The following is a 21,759-nucleotide window of genomic DNA, read 5'->3' on the forward strand; positions in this document are numbered from 1 at the left end:
GTGATTGCATAATATTTGGAAAACATATAATTTATTTAAAAAAGAGCATAATGAACCAAAAGTAAGAAGTTTTTACAAAAGTTGAAAAAAAATCTGATAATATTCTCTTCATTGAAAATTATATTTATATGCAAATAACATATCAACAGAATCAATTCTTGCCAAACATTGATCCAATTCATTCATTTTTAAACAAAAAAGAATTTTTTGAATGTATCATCATCAGTCTTTATCTTCCTTGCTTCCTCATCAAGACCTGGCCATTCCTTAACTCTCTTTTGTGCTATCATTAATTTTGGTATCTTTGTGTATGGGTTATTACATAAATCAATTGTCTTCGCTTGATCCATTGTTTCATCGCTACACCATGTTTCACACCATAGCCAGTTCTGTTGGAGCGAATATATTGGTATAATTGATTGTACATAATTTGGCAAATCTTGATCAAGATTAGCCAAAGAATCTTTATCTAATGATAAGCTCTGGTAATAATGTCTAAGGACATCAGCAGCTCCCATTTCTCTAAACCTTTTTAAGTCTATTGCAAATAAAGCAGAAATATGGTATTTCTTATTACCTAAATGATTTGCCCAAAATCCATTTTTCCAAAATCTGAATGGTTCTGTTTCAGGTCTTGAATCACAGAAAGGTGTAAATGCATAAGGTGCGCCATTGAAATCCATTTTCATTAATTCGTTCATATCTGTTCTAACTATTTGATCTGAATCTACGTAAATAACTCTATCTAACTCAGGTGGGAACAACACGTCTAGGAACAAAATCTTATTACCCCAAATTATTCTTTGTTTTTCGACTTGCTTGTTAATCCAATAGGGCCATTTATACTTAACGAGCACGTACTTAAAACCGTATCTATCGGCCATTTGATGCAAAACCGCCTTGAATTGAGGCGACAAGAAATTATTCAAAATCCAAAAAGTGACGGATGAATTTGTTTGTCTTTTCACCGATAACATCATAATTTTCATTAATCTTTCGTATAAATGGCCACTAGCCACTGCGAATATATCGACTCTCGAAGAGTTCTTAGCTTTTATGAACGTTTTAGCTTTGTTTTCTTTCACTTCTATTCTATGTCTTCTTGAAGCATAAGTATTAACTTCGATTAATTCATTCATTTCATTTCCATTTGTAATTTCATTCACTCCAATTGTACCCATTAATTGGAAATATGCGAAATCTTTCATCACAAATGTTTCGGAAGGGTTTAAATAATGGTTTTGATAATATGAGTTATGAAATATTTTCGATGGAATTATTTTAAGTTTTAATCCTTTTGCAGCTTTGTTTGTATTCTCGATTAAACAATGTCCTTCTACAATTATATTTGTTAATATATATTCCGCAGAATGAACTTTAGGCGAAAGTTCTTTTAATAAAATGTTATCTAAATCAAAACTTGAGATTAATGATTCAACTTGCCATGAATTAGGTATATCGATCATTGATGAATATGTTGTCGTATCATTTAACTTAGTAAATATCGTTTGATCTGTTGTTAATGAATATCGATAAAAAGATGAAAATGTTGTCATATGTATTGATATATCAGATGATGGATTTAATAAAAGCTTTAAATTTAAAACTTTCTCATCATTTATATACTTGATTAATGTGGAAAGTCTTCTAAACTCTCTTGAAAATGGATCAATTGCAATCATCCAAATCATTTTCGATGTTAATATATTATTAGTATTATAAATCAATGGATTTTTCAATGTATAAATTGCGGGATCTACATACTTACGTTTAATACCATTCATTCTCCAATTATTTATAATCGTATTAATATAAAATCCATGTAATTTAGATTTAGTGAATTGTGATGTGAAAGACGATACAAAACGGTTATTGTAAACTTCTAAATATTTGAATTTTGTTTTATCGGAAAAATTAAATTTGTTTAAAATTCGGCCATTAATTATAATCATTGGAAATTTATTGTTTTTTATATTAAAAGAAGTAATTGAAGGATTAATAGCTATATTATAATTAAATTTCTTTGCATATTTTAATGCGACATTTAAATCATTAGTATTATTATTATAAATTAACAAATAATTTGATGAATTTGTTTTATATTGTAACGAATTGTTTAATTCATTAATAAATTTCATTTGTTTATCCATTGGTAATTTAATTAAATCAATACTTTCAATATTATTATTAAATATTTCATTATCGATTTTTTTAATCACAGGGAAAACTTTTTTATATATATTTAAAATTGATTCGTTTGGAATATAATTTAAATTTAATTTCGAAAACGCAAATAATATTTTATCATAAGTATTCGATATCAATCTAAAATACTTATGTGGACTCTTTGGAGCTTTTTTAATAATTTCTCCATTAATAGAAACAGAACCGATTTTAATTCCGACACGTTTTAAATAATTTGTATTTCTTTTAATGCGCATAAAAACTTCGGAATTTAATGAGAAATGTTCATTTAAGTTATTCCAAGTTTTAAGTTTATAATGTGCAGCAAATATTTCATATGAATTAGCAAATATTGTCTCATTAAATCGTATTGGATAATGTGTGATTTCATCTGTTTCATGGCCATTATATGAACGTATTAAAAAGTTAATTGCGGCTTCAACATTAACTTGCGCTAATGAATGATATGCAAACGCAATTTTCCTTGAAAGTGTATCACACAAATTAAAATATGGAACAAGGCCAACACGAATTGGAAATCCATTACGTACTAATATAACGGCACTAAATAATTGGACAATTCCTTTTGGTGTTGATGGATCAATATATAAAATTATATTAACAAGATTCTTACGGATTTGTGGCATTACTGTTTTTGCATTATGAAGTTTTTCAATGTTTAAATCCCATTTGGAATAAAACTTTTCAGTTTCAATGTCATTATAAAAATCAATACAATTAGAATTATAATCAAAGAAAATATTTGATGTGTTAGGTAATTCAGAATAAACAAATGTGTTGATTTGACGATCACTTAAATTAAATTTAAGTTGAAGCACATTTCGTAAAATAGATTCTTCATCTAAAATATCTAGAAAAGTAAACGTATCCATGTCACTTTTGGGTAAAACGCGACCGTTAAGGATGGAAAATGATGCTCCTTCATCGACATAATAACGAAACTTCTCATATTCATTAACTGGTGGTATTTCTTGAGTGGAAATAGCTTTCATATAAAGTGGCCAATTCTCTGAAATATCTCTCATAATTGATGGAAGTGGGATATTTTGAGTTCCAAGATAATGAGTAAATTTTGCATCAAAGTTAGTAAGATTAAGGTTCGATATATTATCATCAATGTCTTCAGGAAGATGTTTTTGAGTTTCATCAATAATGCCAATAGGTTCAGCTGATTCTTTATCTTCAGAAAAACTATCTTTCACACCATATTCCATAGAGTATTTGAATGGGCGCATTTCGATTCCATAACCTCTAACATTGGATTTTTGATCAATCTTATCTGGAATAAGTCGTATAGCATATGATTTATCTGACTTCAAAAGATTAAGTATCTTTTTTGAATCTGTTCGTAGATTAACACATGTTATTGTAGTCGGATTTCCTTGAACTAAATCTGTTTCATAAATCCTAAAAGTACTGGATTTACAGGATCCAATATCATCACCATTAAAAATTGCTCTTGGTACTTGTGATCCAACCTCAATATTTGTTTTAAGAATTGGTTTCAACCAATATGGAATTATTTTTTCTACAGATTTCCAAACTAATTTTTCGTCATCTATTTTTTCAATATTTTGAGCTCCAAACATAAGAAACTCTTTTGCATATTCAGCAGAATAACGAACTAAAAATGCATAAATTTGATGGAATAAAGATACGTTTCCCCATGGAGCAACAATAGAAAGTGATACTGCTTGATCATCTCTAAATGTTGAAATACTTGAAGTAATCAGACAAATCAAGAACAGCATTTTGTTGCCACTTTTTTATATGTTGATCGTTATTCAAAATAAGTTCTAATTAATTAGTCATCAAATATTCCTGAAATAATATTAGATACAAAAATAAAATTCTTTATTAACAAGTACATTTTTCATGTTAGATTTATTATCGGTATATTGCTAAATCTTTTTCAATCATTATCAAATTTCTTAATTTGGTGCATTTCCTCTATTTTTCGTATTTCTGCTTCCAATTCAGGTATTTGATGATTATAAATAAAATCTGTTTGATTTTGTAATAATTCTATTTCCAAACATGATACTTCTTCACTTGTTGGTGGTTCATTTCTTAGATTCCTTGCAGTTTCTATTGAATTATTAATACCTTCAAAACCTATTTTTTTAATAAGCTTATTAATATTTTGATTCACATATCCATGTTGTTCACATAAGATCGATGCTAGTAAGCAATCTATTTCGTTATCGTTTTCGAACGATATTTTCGATTCTGAGTAGTATTGATTTTTCTTTGCATTCAAAACTCCTCTTTGAGTTTCAATCGCGCCTTCAATTATTGGCGCAAATCCTATTTCATCATCCAAATCGCTCGGAAGTTCCACAAAATTATGTTCTGTTTCTTTTTCCATTTTTTTTAACTCACATTAAATAAACGTACGAAAAGTGACGCACATCAAAAAAAAAATTGATGTCAAAATTGATGAAATGAAATGGCTTTATTCGATTTTCTGGAACTTCCATGTGCGGATGCATCCATCAAGACCAACAGTCAAAAGGGTTGAATCATCAACTAAGAAACCATCTGTAATTGATTGTTCATGAGCACGAGGAGCTTCGACATATTTCCTTCTCTTAGACATAGACCACATTCTAATTGAACGATCCTTAGATAAAGTGATTAAGTTACCATTATCAATCCAAATGATCTTATTGATAGCTAATGAATGGAATCTCCAACCATCAATTAATGGGTTAGCATAATCACCTCTCTTCCAAATCATAATTTCTCTATTTTCACTTGTAGCAGCGATCATAGTATTATCTGGGGAATAAGCAATAGCAGCACAAGCCTTGAATAATCCGGTGATTTTACCAGTTTCATTACCATCAGGTGTAAGTAAGTGGATTAATTTATCTTCGCCACCAACAGCAATTTCTTTACCATCATTATCAATGGCAACATAAGTTGGTACATAAGAAAGTTGAATTGTTTTAGCTTCACCACCATTAACAATGATTAAATTCTTTTCAGAGAATGTAACAATTAAATCACCATGTGCGACAACATTACCAGTGCTCTTCTTAGAAACAGGGATTGTCTTAACAACACTTGCGTCATTAGTATTAAGGATTGTCATTAAGCCATCTGCACGTGTGATGACTACTTTATCGTCTGATATTGTAGCAATACCATTAACTGGAACTCCATCAGCTTCTTGGCAGAAACAAGCGTAAGATAATTCGTTATATTTCCAGAATAATACACGGCCATTGTTATCACCAGATACATATCCATCTTTAATCTTTGTAACTGCTGAGATTGGAGCTGTATGGCCGATTTCGGTACGGATTGAACCATCTTCGTTAAGGAAGTTGAAATCACCATTAAGTGATATTGATAACATTGTTGTCTTAGTCCATAAGCAGCCTTGTTGTTGTTGGTAAACTTCGTCACCAATCTTATATTCCTTAGTGACGGTACCATCAGCTACGGTGATAACCCTAGCAGCACCATCCATCATAGCGCATAAGATATTCTTGGAATCTGGCGAGAATGAGATGCAGCAAATACCTGAGTTAAGTTGATGTACCTTAACAAGATCGCCAGTACGTCCATCATAAATGACAACGCGACCATCTAATCCAGTAGTAGCATATACTGAGCCATCTGGTGAATAACGAGCGCAAAGAATGAACTTCTCATGATCACGACCTGTGTGGTGGAACTTGAAAGGAGGTCCTTTGTAGAATACGTGTTGTGAGTCGTCACCAGCTGTAACTAATGAGAATGGTCTTTGTGCACGAACAGCGCATGTGTTCACAGGTTGTGTATGTCCCATAACTTCTCCAAGAGAAGAACCATTTGTAGCGTTGATGACGCATCCATAACTTTTAGCACCTTTACCAACAACAGCGAGACGCTCATTGTCTTCTGTCCATGAAAGGTCATTGATAGCTCCGGCGATTGGACGTGTTTCGATTGTTAATGTTTGTTGTTTGGTTGGTGCCCATACACGAAGATGTCCTTCTTCATCAGCTGACGCGAGGTAACGACCTGTTGGTGAATAAGAAGCGATGGTAATCTTCGCTTGATGTTGGTTGTAGACGTCGCAGTCGAATATGTTTGTGAGCCCTCTAAGATAGACAATGTTGTCAAGACCGTAGGCAATACGATTGAGCCTTTCGTTGAAGCCGATGAAAAAGCCAAGGGCACGGCGTGGCACTGGATGCGGTGGGATGATCTTCTCGAAGGTGAGAGACATTTGTCCAAATGAAGTGAGGTGAACTGAAAAGCCGCTGAATTTGATAGGTTTCAATAGTAGCCAGTGAATCTTGTCCCATAACGAGTGTTTGGAACCTGCGCCCAATGTACGTTCAGGTTCAATGCGGTTTTGAATGAGGCTGATAGGAACGAAAGTCAATTACGAAATAGTGTGTAATTTATGAAGTGTGTGAAGATATTGACGTTTGATGTCTGCAAAAAACCGTTCTGACACTTTCAATTTTGTGGAAGAGGGTAAAACAAGAACACTTTTTGAATGGATATAGGCACTTTTTGGATAAGAATGATAACTTCGGTTCAATCCTTAAGCCGACTTAAATTTGATTGTTTTACGAAAAGTGCGGAAACAAACGTTCTCTGAAATGCTTTTGAATGAGAGAACGTTTGTGGTGACCGTTAAAATCTCTACTTTGATTACATCTAAAGATCGATTCGATTAAATCTTCTTATAACATGTCATTAAGTCACTTTTATGTAATTGGTTCAACTTTGCAGAACATTTTGGAGTGGTCCAATTTTATTTCACCGGCTTTAAGATTCAATATAATTGAAATAACAATAGATAACCACAAATCTGTTTATCCATCAAGGGAGCATCCCATGTATCTTCAAAATATAATTAAAATAGAAAAAGGAAGTCATGTAACTAAGAAAAGCCATTTGTTTTCAATTATAATTCTGAATTTTTTTATAGTTGTAATTAATGCAAACGAAATCAACCTCACTGTTAAATATGAAAATAATCATGTTTTATTGAATTGGACAGGATCTCATTCAATTCAAGATTTGATATATTCAGTTTCTTCGCAAAGAAACTGCTCAAAATGGAAACCACTCAGTACGTTTGATTTCAACACAACAAAAAAGTATCAAAGTGCTTAATGTGTATCCAAACGCAGGCACTGAAGTCAATTTTGTATGTAATTCACAACCAACAATAAATTTTACACTTCCACTTTCTGCTATTCTTAAAGTTTGGGTTGAAGGAGGTTATTATATATATAATGATGTAAATTATAGTTTTGAAAGTTTAGGAATGAATTTTGATACACAAGAAAAAATCATAAGTGTTACACCAATCTCAAGTAGTGATTTTGAATCGATGAGTTTAGAAAGTATGTTAAATTATGATATCACCGTCGTTGGATTTATGGACAATAATGGCGGACCTTATTGTCAACCGAAGAGTGAAACAGTTCAACGTGTTTCACAATATATTGATCTTGGTTATGGTGTTTTATATGGTAATGATGTTGTTGGTTATTTTTATGGGAACTCTTTTGGCTATGGACAAATTGCAGACAAATTTGGAATTAAACTTGGAACAGAGCCATGTGTTGTTTCTGGCTATTGCTCTCCAGGCACACTTAGTTCAAGTTGGGGTCATTATTCCAATGAAATCAAAGTCACGATGCGTGGTTTAGTTACTAATTATCCGTACAACATTCCAAGTGGCGTTTTACCAATAAATCTAACACACACAACTTCAAATGCAGCATTTGGTGATGTTTGGGCTGAACTCGGTGAATTTGCTATTGGATCTGAAGGAAGTTTTACAGAAGCCGAATCATATTCATGGGAACTTGACGGATATTCAGATTTAAGATATGGGAATCCGCATTATTATTTGACAACATATAAAAACACAGCGATGATTCAAACAGGACATACATTAGCAAGTGCAACATTATATGAGCGACAACTTCTTATGAATACTATTTGTTATTTATATCAACGAACATCACTTCAAAATTCATATGATAATTCAGTTGAACCACATAAACTAAATCCACCAAATATAACAAGAATCGAAGGTGAACGATCAGTTGAAATTAATACAGATAACAATTATGTAACAGAGATTATTAATTATAAAGTTATTGGTAAAATAATAAATGAAAATGCATATTATAATTCACAAATAGTTCAATTTAATCTTACGACATATGTCAAAGAATATTATTACATTATTGATGAAAATGAAAGAACGAATATTACGAAAGATACCGCGAACGCTTACAACACAACAAATGGAACTATATCAAATATTAAGAATGGCGATCTTTATGTTCATGTTGCATCAGTCGATAACTATGGAACATTGAGTAATACATCGCATTTCTTTCTATCAAATGAACCATCAACACGAACATTCACTAAATCAAATACATTTAGTAAGTCGAATACATTTAGTCAGTCAATGACATTGATAAATATAATAACGAAATCATTTCCATTATTTTCATCATTATCGCATTCATTTATTGTTACATATACGAATTCAATTACGCAAACGATATTAACGAAAAGTTTTATAATAAATTCGATGACATTAACAAAAATTGAATCGACACATATTTATGTTAACACATTTTTAATTCATTATGAATATACGATTATTATTTATTCGACATATATTAAATTTTATTCCGAATTTTATACTATTCTTCAATATAAAGAAAAAGATAACCAACAAAATAATGAAACGAATATTATTATCATTATTGTTATTTGTGTTGTTATTTTCATTCTTATAATTATAGCAATTATTATAATTTTAATTCTTTATAATCATCATAAAAATCGAAATAATAAATCTCTCGAAAAAGAAACAGATGATGTAATACAAACAGATGTTTCACAAGTTAATAGTTTTTCATTTGGATTGACTACATTTAATGCGGAAGAAGATCCATTTGCCAAAGATTTTGAAGATGATAAATATTTTAATCACATTTAATATTTGAAACTAATAAATAAATATATACAATTAATTATTTGTTGTAATAAGAATCAGCAAAACATTTTGCAATATAACGAAATGCAATATGCATTTATTTATATGATAAATAAACATTAGTTTAGTTTAAATATTTTAAATATCTTCTTCAATATATTTTTAGAATGTGTAGTGTTATCCATCAGATTAATATATTATTTAACAAATACGAATAAAAGATCTTATTGGATAAACATTTAAGGATTATTCCATTTCCTTGAATTAGTATAAAATGTCTAATTCATAATCAAAAGTGTTCTCATCCAAAAATAAATGTTTTATTTCAAGAAGGATAGAATTTATGTACTTATTAATACAAAGAAAACAAAGATTATCCATATATGATAATATATTTTATTGGAGATGCTTCCTCAGGAAAAACATCTTTGATCCACAGGTTCATATGAACATCATATATGATGAATTTCTGATATTACTTCTCAATGTATTTGAAAGTTTTAAAAGAATAAATAAAGTCAGTGATTATGTGTTTTCTTTTGCTTTAATGACATTCTAATCCCAAAGAAATTCTTTATTTCCCATTTGATTCCTCATATATTTATATGGTTTGATGAAAATAAACGAGATCTCATAATATTCTGTATATTGACACGAAATCAGATTTAAGAAAATGCCCACCACCAAATCAATACATCAGTAAAGATGAAGTATCACATATTACTTAAGTTACAAAAAATGAATGCATTTAATTCTATTGAATGCTCATCATTATTAAATGATAGTGTAAGAGAAGTTTCTGGTGTAGCATTCTCGAGAAGTTTACTACTTAATAATAAAAAATGTTTAATTAATTAAATTATCAATTTAAATCTAGAGGTAAAATGTTTATAAATGAAAATGAAACAAATGATAAAGAAATTGAGTTTTACTGAAAATTTATGTAAGGTATAGGCTTACTTATAAATAAGCTGGTTAAAATGGTTTTTTTGTTTAATATCAGTTCTTCATTTAAATGGATTAAAAAAAGCAATAATTTCGCATTTTGTAATATATATCTATAAGTTATTTTGTTCATGGTACGAAGTGATGAACAAAAAAATTTATTAAAACAGATCTTTAGTCACTTGAACTCCAACCAGAAAACCGCTTTGCTCTCCAATAACAACAGACTTTGTATTTCCTTCTATAACAGTCTTAATGCTTGTTGCATCTGGAAAGATTTCTTCGATACAATTTTGAACTTCTCTAAGATATGCAGCAGTCATTTTATTTGCGTCACCACTTGCTGCAATAGAATATCCGTTTTTATCTGTAACGCTTACATAGTTCACAAATGCTTGTCTTTCAAGTGAACGAATACCTTCAAGGAGCTGGTCTTCCATATGTCATTTTTATTTAAATTCAAAATTATTTGACATTTTTCTTTTTTATGAAATAACGTATTATTAAAAATCATATGAATCATCAATATCCACAATTAATTTTAAATAAATCCCCTCGAATTATATACCCAAAGCCACAAACAAGTGGACATCGAAAAGGAGTGACATCATCTCCAAATTTTAACATTATTCAAGAAATACCATTAAATTCGACTTATCAAAATTCACCATCAACAATAAAAAGATGTGAATCATTAATGTTTCGTTTGGATGCTATTGAAAGAAAAATAAAATCATATGTTCAATCAATGCAATTTTCGTCAATGAATTCCAATAAAATTGCTTCTTCCATTTCTTTTTTGAGTTCTGAGGTAACACAAATGCAAAACAAACATACTAATCTTGATCAAAAACTTAAAAGTATTTCAAAGATACTTGACAATGATTATCCTTATCAAATTCAAAGCATGATCCAACCATTACAGGAAAGTTTTAAGTCGTTTGACAATAGGTTTAATGAATCTTTTAAAAACATTGAATCCATTTTTTCAGGGTTATTAACTCGTTCCAATATAATACAATCAGATTATGAAACATATACAAATCTAATAAATGAAATCAATAATATCTCTCCCATGATCGAAAATCTAAAACAAACTCATCAAAATGCAAAAGACAACATGAAAATTCAATCAAAAGAATTCAATAAAATTCTGAAAAACCGCAAAAATTCACTTTTTGAAGAGTACAATAACCGAAAGAAAAAAATCGAAAAAAGAATTAATGAATTAGAAAAAATTTCAACACAAATATCTAAAAAATCACAAAACTTAATTATAGATTCACAAAATATCGAGTTTGAACTTCAAAAAGAATTTGATGAAATGATGGAAAAATTCGAAAATAATTTTAATGAAAAATTTACACAAATTAAAACAAGAATTAACAAACTTAACAAACAAAGACGTAAAGAATTTGAACGAATTCGTCTTCAAAATGAAAATAAAGAAGAATCTCAAAATGATTTTAATGAAAATAAGGAAATAGAAAACTTAAAGCAAAGAATTAAAAAATTAAAATCAAAAATAAATGAAAAAGAATCAAATGATGAATTTGATTTAAAAGAATATGTGAAATTTTATTACAGAATTGATGAATTTGGTAAATATCAATGTATAATAACCTTAGATGACGGAACTGTTTATTGTTAGTTTGAAATATTTATTTTTTTGTTAATAAAAATCTTTCGTTTAATAAAATATTTTATTTCATCAATTAAAAAAAAATAACAACACAAATAAACGGCCCCAAAAACGACAAAAAGTCAAATTTACAACGGCTTTTTCGGTTAATATGTGAAATGTAAAAGTGCTAATTTCAACAAAAATGACGAAAGAATCTTCCGTGTTCTTTCCCGAAGAAATGGAGTATGTTGAATTGATTGTTCCACATGAGAGCGCTTACTTTGCTATTAAGCGGCTATCCAAAGGGAATATCATTCATTTAATTGACGAGAACTCGAAAGGCATAAATAAACGTTATACAGATGATTTCATGCAATGCGAAGATGCTGATCGTTGTCTCCGATATATACAATCTCAACTTGAACAATATGATCTATTATCACCACCATTAACAATCACTGAATTTGAACAACTTCAACAATCAAACCGTGTTTCAAACCATGATCTTTTAATCGAAGTTGTAGATGCCCATCGTCAACTTCAAAATCGAATTCAAAATACACAACTTCTTGAGGCCCAATATGAACACCTAAATGTCACTCGTGATGCACTTCGTTTCTACAGACCTCTTCTTAAGGAACATAATTTCGATGCATCAGTTGCAAATGATCAAACAAGTGTTGTAGAGATGGAACTTATTGGCAATAACTTCCTCTATAGTATCACAGGAGTCATAGATGCCACCAAAATGAACAAACTTTTCATTACCATGTATCGTATTTCCCGTGGCAATATTATAATGACCACATCTACTGAAGAAGACAGTACTCGCGGCTTCTTCACTGTCTGGTTCCAATCCCAAATCCTCGAGAGCAAACTCTCCAAAGTAGCCTCATCATTTGGCGCCGAAGTTTTCATCTTTCCGACTGAAGAAAGTCGAATCGAGAATCAAGAAAGCGAATTATTGAACCAATTGGAAGACACTGTTCAAGTTTTACGACAATCATATTCCGATAACAAATCCTTCCTCACCGAACTTCAAGGCAAGTTCTGGTTCTGGAAGTTATTCTTCACTCAAGAATGTTTAATCTATACATACTTAGACTACGCCGACTTTACCTCGATTGAAGATCGCGCGATCTATCATGGGTGGGTCCCAAAGCGTAAGATCTCAATGCTGGAGCCCATTTTGGACGAGGCCACGAACGAAGCAGGTTCCGCCATCAGGATTGACGTGCGGATATCACAGACTACTGAGCCCCCGCCAACGTGGATCGAGACCAACAAATTTACTGAGCCATTCCAAACACTTAACGATGCGTATGGATATCCGGAGCATAACGAAGTTAATGGGGGTGCATTTTATTGTATGTATCCATTTTTGTTTGGTATAATGTTTGGCGATGTTGGACATTCATTATTTTTCTTGTTAGCAGGGATTGCATTAATATATTTATATCCTAAGTTGAAAGGAACAGGCGAAGAACTATTTGAACAACTTTTAGGGTTCCGATACTTCATCGTTATTATGGCTATTTGTGGAATGTATTGTGGCTTATTATATAATGAGTTCTTTGGGTTGCCAGTTGACTTCTTTGGTTCACGTTATGTCCCAGATGAAACTAATTCGTCAACACAAACATGGCACCAAAAAGGAAAAGACATTTATCCATTTGGTGTTGATCCTATTTGGTTATTTAAGGACAACGAATTAGTGTTTCTGAACTCTATGAAGATGAAGATCTCTATTGTGTTAGGTATAACGCAAATGATGTTTGGAATGATCCTACAACTCATCAAACAAATCAAGCGAAAGGACTGGCTAAAGTTATGGCTTCATTGGTTACCGCAATTAGTATATTTGGGCTCATTCTTCGGTTACATGGTTGGTATCATCATAAAGAAGTGGTGTACGCCGGCAGAGAAGCAGCCACAAGACGGAGTTAATTTGATACAAGTATTGATATCGATGTTATTATCTCCGACAAGTTTAGGCACCGAGCTAAAGCTTTACGATGGGCAACTAACGGTACAAAACGTCATCGCGATATTGTTCGTGTTGACAATACCAATTATGTTGTTCGTGACCCCAATAATCGAAATGTGCGTCCACGGAGTCGGTAATGGTATTGTCGAAACTTTCGTCATCAATTTGATCGACGTAATCGAATTCACTTTGTCGGCATTGAGTCACACGGCTTCGTACTTACGTCTTTGGGCGCTCTCGTTGGCGCACTCGCAGCTGGCGCACGTGCTGTACGATGAACTCTTCCTCATGACTGCAAACATGGACATGCCAATCGCGCCAATTATTTTCTTCTTCGGATTCGCCGCGTGGGCAGTGTTCTCCGTTGTCATCTTGCTCGGCATGGAAGCGTTCTCTTCTTTGCTGCACGCAATTCGTTTGATGTGGGTCGAGTTCTCTTCAAAGTTTTACTCTGGAACAGGTTACGAATTTACACCTCTGTCGTTCCAAAAGGAATGTGAAAAAATTGGAATTAAGTACCAGTAAAAAGTTTATGATGAAATGAATTTTCGACTTTTTATGTAAATGAAAGTCGAGAAAAATATTGAACAGTTTGAGAGAATTCGTTTTGTTCGAATAATGATTTGAAAGTGAAAAGGAATTACTTAAATTAATGATTTGAAAGTAAAAAGGATTTACTTAAATTAATGATTAGAAAGTGAAAAGGAATTACTTAAATTAATGATTTGAAAGTGAAAAGGAATTACTTAAATTAATGATTTGAAAGTAAAAAGGATTTACTTAAATTAATGATTAGAAAGTGAAAAGGAATTACTTAAATTAATGATTTGAAAGTGAAAAGGAATTACTTAAATTAATGATTAGAAAGGAAAAAGGATTTACTTAAATTAATGATTAGAAAGTGAAAAGGAATTACTTAAATTAATGATTTGAAAGTGAAAAGGAATTACTTAAATTAATGATTTGAAAGTGAAAAGGATTTACTTAAATTAATGATTAGAAAGGAAAAAGGATTTACTTAAATTAATGATTTGAAAGTGAAAAGGAATTACTTAAATTAATGATTAGAAAGTGAAAAGGAATTACTCAAATTAATGATTTGAAAGTGAAAAGGAATTACTTAAATTAATGATTTGAAAGTGAAAAGGAATTACTTAAATTAATGATTTGAAAGTGAAAAGGAATTACTTAAATTAATGATTTGAAAGTGAAAAGGATTTACTTAAATTAATGATTTGAAAGTGAAAAGGAATTACTTAAATTAATGATTTGAAAGTGAAAAGGAATTACTTAAATTAATGATTTGAAAGTGAAAAGGAATTACTCAAATTAATGATTAGAAAGTGAAAAGGAATTACTCAAATTAATGATTTGAAAGTGAAAAGGAATTACTTAAATTAATGATTTGAAAGTGAAAAGGAATTACTCAAATTAATGATTAGAAAGTGAAAAGGAATTACTCAAATTAATGATTAGAAAGTGAAAAGGATTTACTTAAATTAATGATTAGAAAGGAAAAAGGATTTACTTAAATTAATGATTAGAAAGTGAAAAGGAATTACTTAAATTAATGATTTGAAAGTGAAAAGGAATTACTTAAATTAATGATTTGAAAGTGAAAAGGAATTACTTAAATTAATGATTTGAAAGTGAAAAGGAATTACTCAAATTAATGATTAGAAAGTGAAAAGGAATTACTCAAATTAATGATTAGAAAGTGAAAAGGATTTACTTAAATTAATGATTAGAAAGGAAAAAGGAATTACTCAAATTAATGATTAGAAAGTGAAAAGGAATTACTTAAATTAATGATTAGAAAGGAAAAAGGATTTACTTAAATTAATGATTTGAAAGTGAAAAGGAATTACTTAAATTAATGATTTGAAAGTGAAAAGGAATTACTCAAATTAATGATTAGAAAGTGAAAAGGAATTACTCAAATTAATGATTAGAAAGTGAAAAGGATTTACTTAAATTAATGATTAGAAAGGAAAAAGGATTTACTTAAATTAATGATTTGAAAGTGAAAAGGAATTACTTAAATTAATGATTAGAAAGTGAAAAGGAATTACTCAAATTAATGATTAGAAAGTGAAAAGGAATTACTCAAATTAATGATTAGAAAGTGAAAAGGATTTACTTAAATTAATGATTAGAAAGGAAAAAGGAATTACTCAAATTAATGATTAGAAAGTGAAAAGGAATTACTTAAATTAATGATTTGAAAGTGAAAAGGAATTACTCAAATTAATGATTAGAAAGTGAAAAGGAATTACTTAAATTAATGATTTGAAAGTGAAAAGGAATTACTTAAATTAATGATTTGAAAGTGAAAAGGATTTACTTAAATTAATGATTTGAAAGTGAAAAGGAATTACTTAAATTAATGATTAGAAAGTGAAAAAGAATTTCTCAAATTAATGATTTGAAAGTGAAAAGCAATTTCTCAATTTAACACAAGAGTTAGGAAGACGTTTATTTTTCATGGCGACCGTTACACTATGGAAATTCAATTATTTTTTTTTAATGAGTTTAACGATTTCTGTACCACCATATTCAGATGCATACATAAGTGCTGTATAAAATATTTTTAATCATTTCCAAATATTATTTTGAAATATAAAATTATTAAAATAATTATTAAATAAAACAAATCAGTATCTTTAGCATTAATATCAATTCCTTCTTGTTCAAGAAGTAATTTAACTATTTCTGTATGATCATTCCAAGATGCTAAAATAAGTGCTGTTTTAAATAATTTAAATAATTTCCAAATATTATTTTGAAATATTAAATTATTAAAATAAATTCTAAATAAAATAAATAAATATTTTTAGCATTTATATCAATTCCTTCTTGTTCAAGAAGTAATTTAACGATTTCTGTACGACCACTCCAAGATGCCAAAATAAGTGCTGTTTTAAATAATTTAAATAATTTCCAAATATTATTTTGAAATATTAAATTATTAAAATAAATTCTAAATAAAACAAATAAATATCTTCAGCATTAATATCAATTCCTTCTTGTTCAAGAAGTAATTTAACTATTTCTGTACGACCATATTCAGATGCATACATAAGTGCTGTATAAAATATTTTTAATCATTTCCAAATATTATTTTGAAATATCAAATTATTAAAATAATTATTAAATAAAACAAATAAATATCTTGAGCATTAATATCAATTCCTTCTTGTTCAAGAAGTAATTTAACTATATCTATGTGACCATTTTTAAATGCACGCATAAGTGCTGTTTTAAATAATTTAAATAATTTCCAAATATTATTTTGAAATATTAAATTATTAAAATAAATTCTAAACAAAACAAATAAATATTTTTAGCATTAATATCAATTCCTTCTTGTTCAAGAAGTAATTTAACGATTTCTATATGAGCTCTTCTTGAGGCAACCATAAGAGTTGTTTCAAATATTTTAGATAATTTCCAAATACTATTTTGAAATATCAAATTATATAAATAAGTTTTAAACAAAACAAATAAATATCTTTAGCATTAATATCAATTCCTTCTTCTTCAAGCAGTAATTTAACAATTTCTGTATGATCATTCCAAGATGCATACATAAGTGCTGTTTCAGATAATTTTAATAATTTCCAAATACTATTTTGAAATAGAAAATTATTAAAATAGATATCAAACAAAACAAATAAATATTTTTAGCATTAATATCAATTCCTTTTTGTACAAGAAGTAATTTAACAATTTCTATCTCACCATTTTTAGATGTCAACATAAGCGCTGTTTCAAATAATTTAAATAATTTCCAAATATTATTTTGAAACATAAAATTATTAAAATAAATATCAAATAAAATAAATAAATATCTTTAGCATTAATATCAATTCCTTCTTGTTCAAGAAGTAATTTAACGATTTCTGTTTTACCTTTTTCAGATGCTTTCATAAGTGCTGTTCTAAATAATTTAAATAATTTCCAAATATTATTTTGAAATTTTAAATTATTAAAATAAATTTTATCTTTAGCATTAATATCAATTCCTTCTTGTTCAAGAAGTAATTTAACGATTTCTGTACGACCATATTCAGATGCATACATAAGTGCTGTTTCAGATAATTTTAATAATTTCCAAATATTATTTTGAAATATAAAATTATTAAAATAAATATCAAATAAAATAAATAAATATCTTTAGCATTAATATCAATTCCTTCTTGTTCAAGAAGTAATTTAACGATTTCTGTTTTACCTTTTTCAGATGCTTTCATAAGTGCTGTTCTAAATAATTTAAATAATTTCCAAATATTATTTTGAAATTTTAAATTATTAAAATAAATTTTATCTTTAGCATTAATATCAATTCCTTCTTGTTCAAGAAGTAATTTAACGATTTCTGTACGACCATATTCAGATGCATACATAAGTGCTGTTTCAGATAATTTTAATAATTTCCAAATATTATTTTGAAATATAAAATTATTAAAATAGATATCAAATAAAACAAATAAATATCTTTAGCATTAATATCAATTCCTTCTTGTTCAAGAAGTAATTTAACTATTTCTGTATGACCTTTTGAAGATGCTTTCATAAGTGCTGTTTTAAATAATTTAAATATTTCCCAAATAATATTTTGAAATATAAAATTATTAAAATAAATATTAAATAAAACAAATAAATATCTTTAGCATTGATATCATTATCAATTCCTTTTTGTTTAAGAAGTAGTTTAACTATATCTATGTGACCATATTCAGATGCACGCATGAGTGCTGTTTCAAATAATTTAAATAATTTCCAAACATTATTTTGAAATTTTGATTCATTTACATTAACACCGAATAAAACAAATAAAAATCTTTAGCATTAATATCAATTCCTTTTTGTTCAAGAAGTAAATTGACTAAATCTAAATATCCATTTGCTGATGCTAAAATAAATGCTGTTTGAAATATGAATAATTTTCAAATATTATTTTCAAATATTAAATTTATTTATTAAAAATTAAATATAAGAAATATACATTTGTAGAGTTAATATCAATTCCTTTTATAAGAAGTAATTTAAATATTTTGGGATAACCTTTTTGAGATGCAATCATAAGTGCTGTGCTAAGTAATCAAAATAATTTCCAAATATTATTTTGAATTATAATATTATTAAAATAAATTTTATCTTTAGCATTAATATCAATTCCTTCTTGTTCAAGAAGTAATTTAACTATTTCTGTATGACCTTTTTGAGATGCATACATAAGTGCTGTATAAAATATTTTTAATCATTTCCAAATATTATTTAAAAATCCAAAATTATTAAAATAAATATTAAATAAAACAAATAAATATCTTTAGCATTGATATCAATTCCTTCTTGTTCAAGAAGTAATTTAACTACTTCTGTTTTACCTTTCAAAGATAAATCCATAAGTATTGTTTGAAATGATTTAAATAATTTCCAAATGTTATTTTTAAATATCAAATTATTAAAATAAATTTTAATAAAAGCAAATAAATATCTTTGTCGTTAATATTAATTCCTTTATTTTTGAGAAGTAACCCAATTATTTCCATGTTACAATTTTCGATTGCATAAAGAATTGCTTCTTTAAATAATTTATGTAATTTCCGAAATTTGTTAGAAAACACCAATAAATAAAAACAAATTTTAAATAAAACAAATGTATATAATTTACTTGAGGATTTTCTTGTTCAAGAATATATTTAATGAGTTCAATATTTTTGGATTCCAACAATTTAAGTAAAATATTATCTGGAACTTGATTATTTTGAAGAAAATATTTAACAAGATATAAATTACCAATTCTTATTGCTTCACATATAATTGGTGAATTAATTTTCATATGTTCTCCTTCTAAAAATGAAAGAATTTCATAATTATAATATGCTATACATTTATTTCCAAGTCTTTGTAAATTTTTGATTTCTTCTAATTTATTTTCATAAATATAACGAAAAATATCATTTCGATGAAACATAATTGCTGTTACAAGAGATCCTTTAAATGATGAATGATTTTGTTCACATAAATGAATAATTTCAATATTTCCACCTGCAACTGCATAATTACCTGCATTTATTACTTTTGCACCATTCATAAGTAAATATTTAAAACATTTAACTGATCTAAAAAATGCTGCATAATCAATTAATGTAACATTTTTTTGATTTATAAAATCACATCTTTCATAAAGTGATGGTTCTATTGTTTGATTAAAGGTAAAATTTGTTTGTGATGATATTTCTTGAAGTTTTTCTATTTCATCATTTCGAATTAATTTTGGAAGTTTATTTGGATTATGTCCTTCTTTAATTAATTGCTTATGAAGTTCAAAATCATTTTTAGATAGTTCTTCATGATGCTTTAAAAAGGTATTCTTAATATTTCCTTTTTTTGTTTTATAATGTGCAAAATATTTTGATTTAATGTTTTTCGTAATATTTGAATCAATTAAATTTCTTTCTATCATTATTTCAATCAGATAATATGATTCATGTGATTGGATTTTATTTATACAATTAATAAAAACTTCAATGACTTTTAAATTGTTTTTATTTAGCTCTTCTTCTTGAGTTTGAATTAATTCTAAATAATTTAAATATAAATCATTAACATTACTTTGTGAAAAAAATGCATAAAAAATTAAATTACTTATAATAAGGTTAAATGTGTATGGATAATTTAAATCAAATAATTTCATTGTTTGCTTAATAGATGAATCAAGATTTTCTTTTGTTAAATTAAATATAATGTTTTCTAGTTTAATTAGAATTTGATACTTGGGGTCATTTGTTTTTATTTCAGGAGAATTTGGAGCATTTGTTCCTTGTTTATCATTCATTAAAAAAAAAATTACGATTAAATTGATCTCAATTTTGAATATGGCGGTTAGTAATAGGACGTTAACCATGTTTTGACAAGCTTTGTTTGTCAATTTTTATAAATGGATTTGGACAAACTTATCTCATCAATTAAAGCTCATAAACCTTTTGAGGAAAGAGAACTTATCTGCTTATTCAGAATAGCACAAGATGTTCTTTTTCAAGAAGGAACTTTACTCAATTTAACAGCGCCTATTACTGTTTGTGGAGATGTTCATGGCCAACTTTATGATGTATTTCGTCTTTTCGAAGTAGGTGGTGATCCACCAGATACTAAATATCTTTTCCTTGGTGATTATGTTGATCGAGGATATTATTCAATTGAAACATTTGCACTTCTTCTTGCTTACAAGGTAAAATATCCCAACCGCTTTTATATGCTTCGAGGGAACCATGAGTGTCGTCAAGTCAATACCTTATATGGTTTTTATGAAGAAATTGTATTACGTTTTGGTCATGCTGGTCCTTGGAAACTTTGCAATGAAGTATTTGACTTATTACCAATGGCTGCGCTTATCAACAACAAGCTTTATTGTGTTCATGGTGGCCTCAGTCCATCTGTTAAATTAGTGGATCAAGTTGCACTTTTCGAGCGACGCAATGAAATTCCGAGCAGCGGACCGATCTGTGACATTTGTTGGAGTGATCCCGATGACATTCAAGGGTGGGGAACTAGTCAACGTGGAGCCGGATACTTATTTGGAATCAGACCGACACAAGAATTTTGCCACAACAATGGCCTAAAGATGATTGCTCGAGCGCACCAACTCGCGATGGAAGGTTACCAGTGGCATTTTGGCGGAAAACAACTTGTTACCGTTTGGTCGGCGCCAAATTATATGTATCGATCGGGCAACAAAGCGTCGATTATGAACGTGAACGAGAATTTGGAATGCGAGTTTAAGGTTTTCGAAGCAGTGCCGGATTCACAAAGAGTGATTCCGAAGGAACAAATTCCTGGTTACTTCGCTTGATTTTTGTATATTCATATGAATAAATTATTCTTTTATTTGGTGTTTTTGAAGAAGTGATTTTTGGTTTATAAAAATTGTGCGCATTTTACACAGAAAACGTAAACTTTTGTTTCATAATTTGTACATATATATTATTGTTGCTATTTGCATGCAAATGCTTC

At 28.6% G+C, this 21,759-nt stretch overlaps 6 protein-coding genes across 6 annotated transcripts; 3 read left to right on the forward strand and 3 right to left on the reverse strand.

Annotated features, from left to right (window-relative positions):
* Positions 1 to 188: 188 nt before the first annotated feature.
* Positions 189 to 3,956, reverse strand: GO595_009119 (glycosyl transferase; the record flags this gene model as incomplete). Its single annotated transcript, XM_067922770.1, has 2 exons — positions 189 to 1,336; positions 2,345 to 3,956. 2 exons carry the CDS (start codon positions 3,954 to 3,956, stop codon positions 189 to 191), a joined length of 2,760 nt encoding a protein of 919 aa, XP_067770739.1.
* Positions 3,957 to 4,660: 704 nt separating this feature from the next.
* On the reverse strand, positions 4,661 to 6,427 carry GO595_009120 (actin-interacting protein 1; the record flags this gene model as incomplete). The annotated part of the gene is made up of 1 exon (XM_067922771.1): positions 4,661 to 6,427. One exon carries the CDS (start codon positions 6,425 to 6,427, stop codon positions 4,661 to 4,663), a length of 1,767 nt encoding a protein of 588 aa, XP_067770740.1.
* Positions 6,428 to 7,549: 1,122 nt separating this feature from the next.
* On the forward strand, positions 7,550 to 9,377 carry GO595_009121 (bacterial Ig-like domain protein; the record flags this gene model as incomplete). Its single annotated transcript, XM_067922772.1, has 2 exons — positions 7,550 to 8,530; positions 9,360 to 9,377. The coding sequence occupies 2 exons, from the start codon at positions 7,550 to 7,552 to the stop codon at positions 9,375 to 9,377; spliced, it is 999 nt and encodes a 332-aa protein (XP_067770741.1).
* A 913-nt stretch (positions 9,378 to 10,290) lies between these two features.
* On the reverse strand, positions 10,291 to 10,569 carry GO595_009122 (uncharacterized protein; the record flags this gene model as incomplete). The annotated part of the gene is made up of 1 exon (XM_067922773.1): positions 10,291 to 10,569. One exon carries the CDS (start codon positions 10,567 to 10,569, stop codon positions 10,291 to 10,293), a length of 279 nt encoding a protein of 92 aa, XP_067770742.1.
* Positions 10,570 to 11,955: 1,386 nt separating this feature from the next.
* GO595_009123 (V-type ATPase subunit family protein) lies at positions 11,956 to 14,265 on the forward strand (the record flags this gene model as incomplete). Its single annotated transcript, XM_067922774.1, has 1 exon — positions 11,956 to 14,265. The coding sequence occupies one exon, from the start codon at positions 11,956 to 11,958 to the stop codon at positions 14,263 to 14,265; it is 2,310 nt and encodes a 769-aa protein (XP_067770743.1).
* Positions 14,266 to 20,686: 6,421 nt separating this feature from the next.
* GO595_009124 (Serine/threonine-protein phosphatase ppe1) lies at positions 20,687 to 21,598 on the forward strand (the record flags this gene model as incomplete). The annotated part of the gene is made up of 1 exon (XM_067922775.1): positions 20,687 to 21,598. The coding sequence occupies one exon, from the start codon at positions 20,687 to 20,689 to the stop codon at positions 21,596 to 21,598; it is 912 nt and encodes a 303-aa protein (XP_067770744.1).
* Between the last annotated feature and the right edge of the window lie 161 nt (positions 21,599 to 21,759).

The sequence above is a fragment of the Histomonas meleagridis genome, assembly GCF_020186115.1.
Source record: "Histomonas meleagridis strain 2922-C6/04-10x chromosome Unknown contig_84, whole genome shotgun sequence".
NCBI classification, from domain to species: Eukaryota; Parabasalia; order Tritrichomonadida; family Dientamoebidae; genus Histomonas; species Histomonas meleagridis.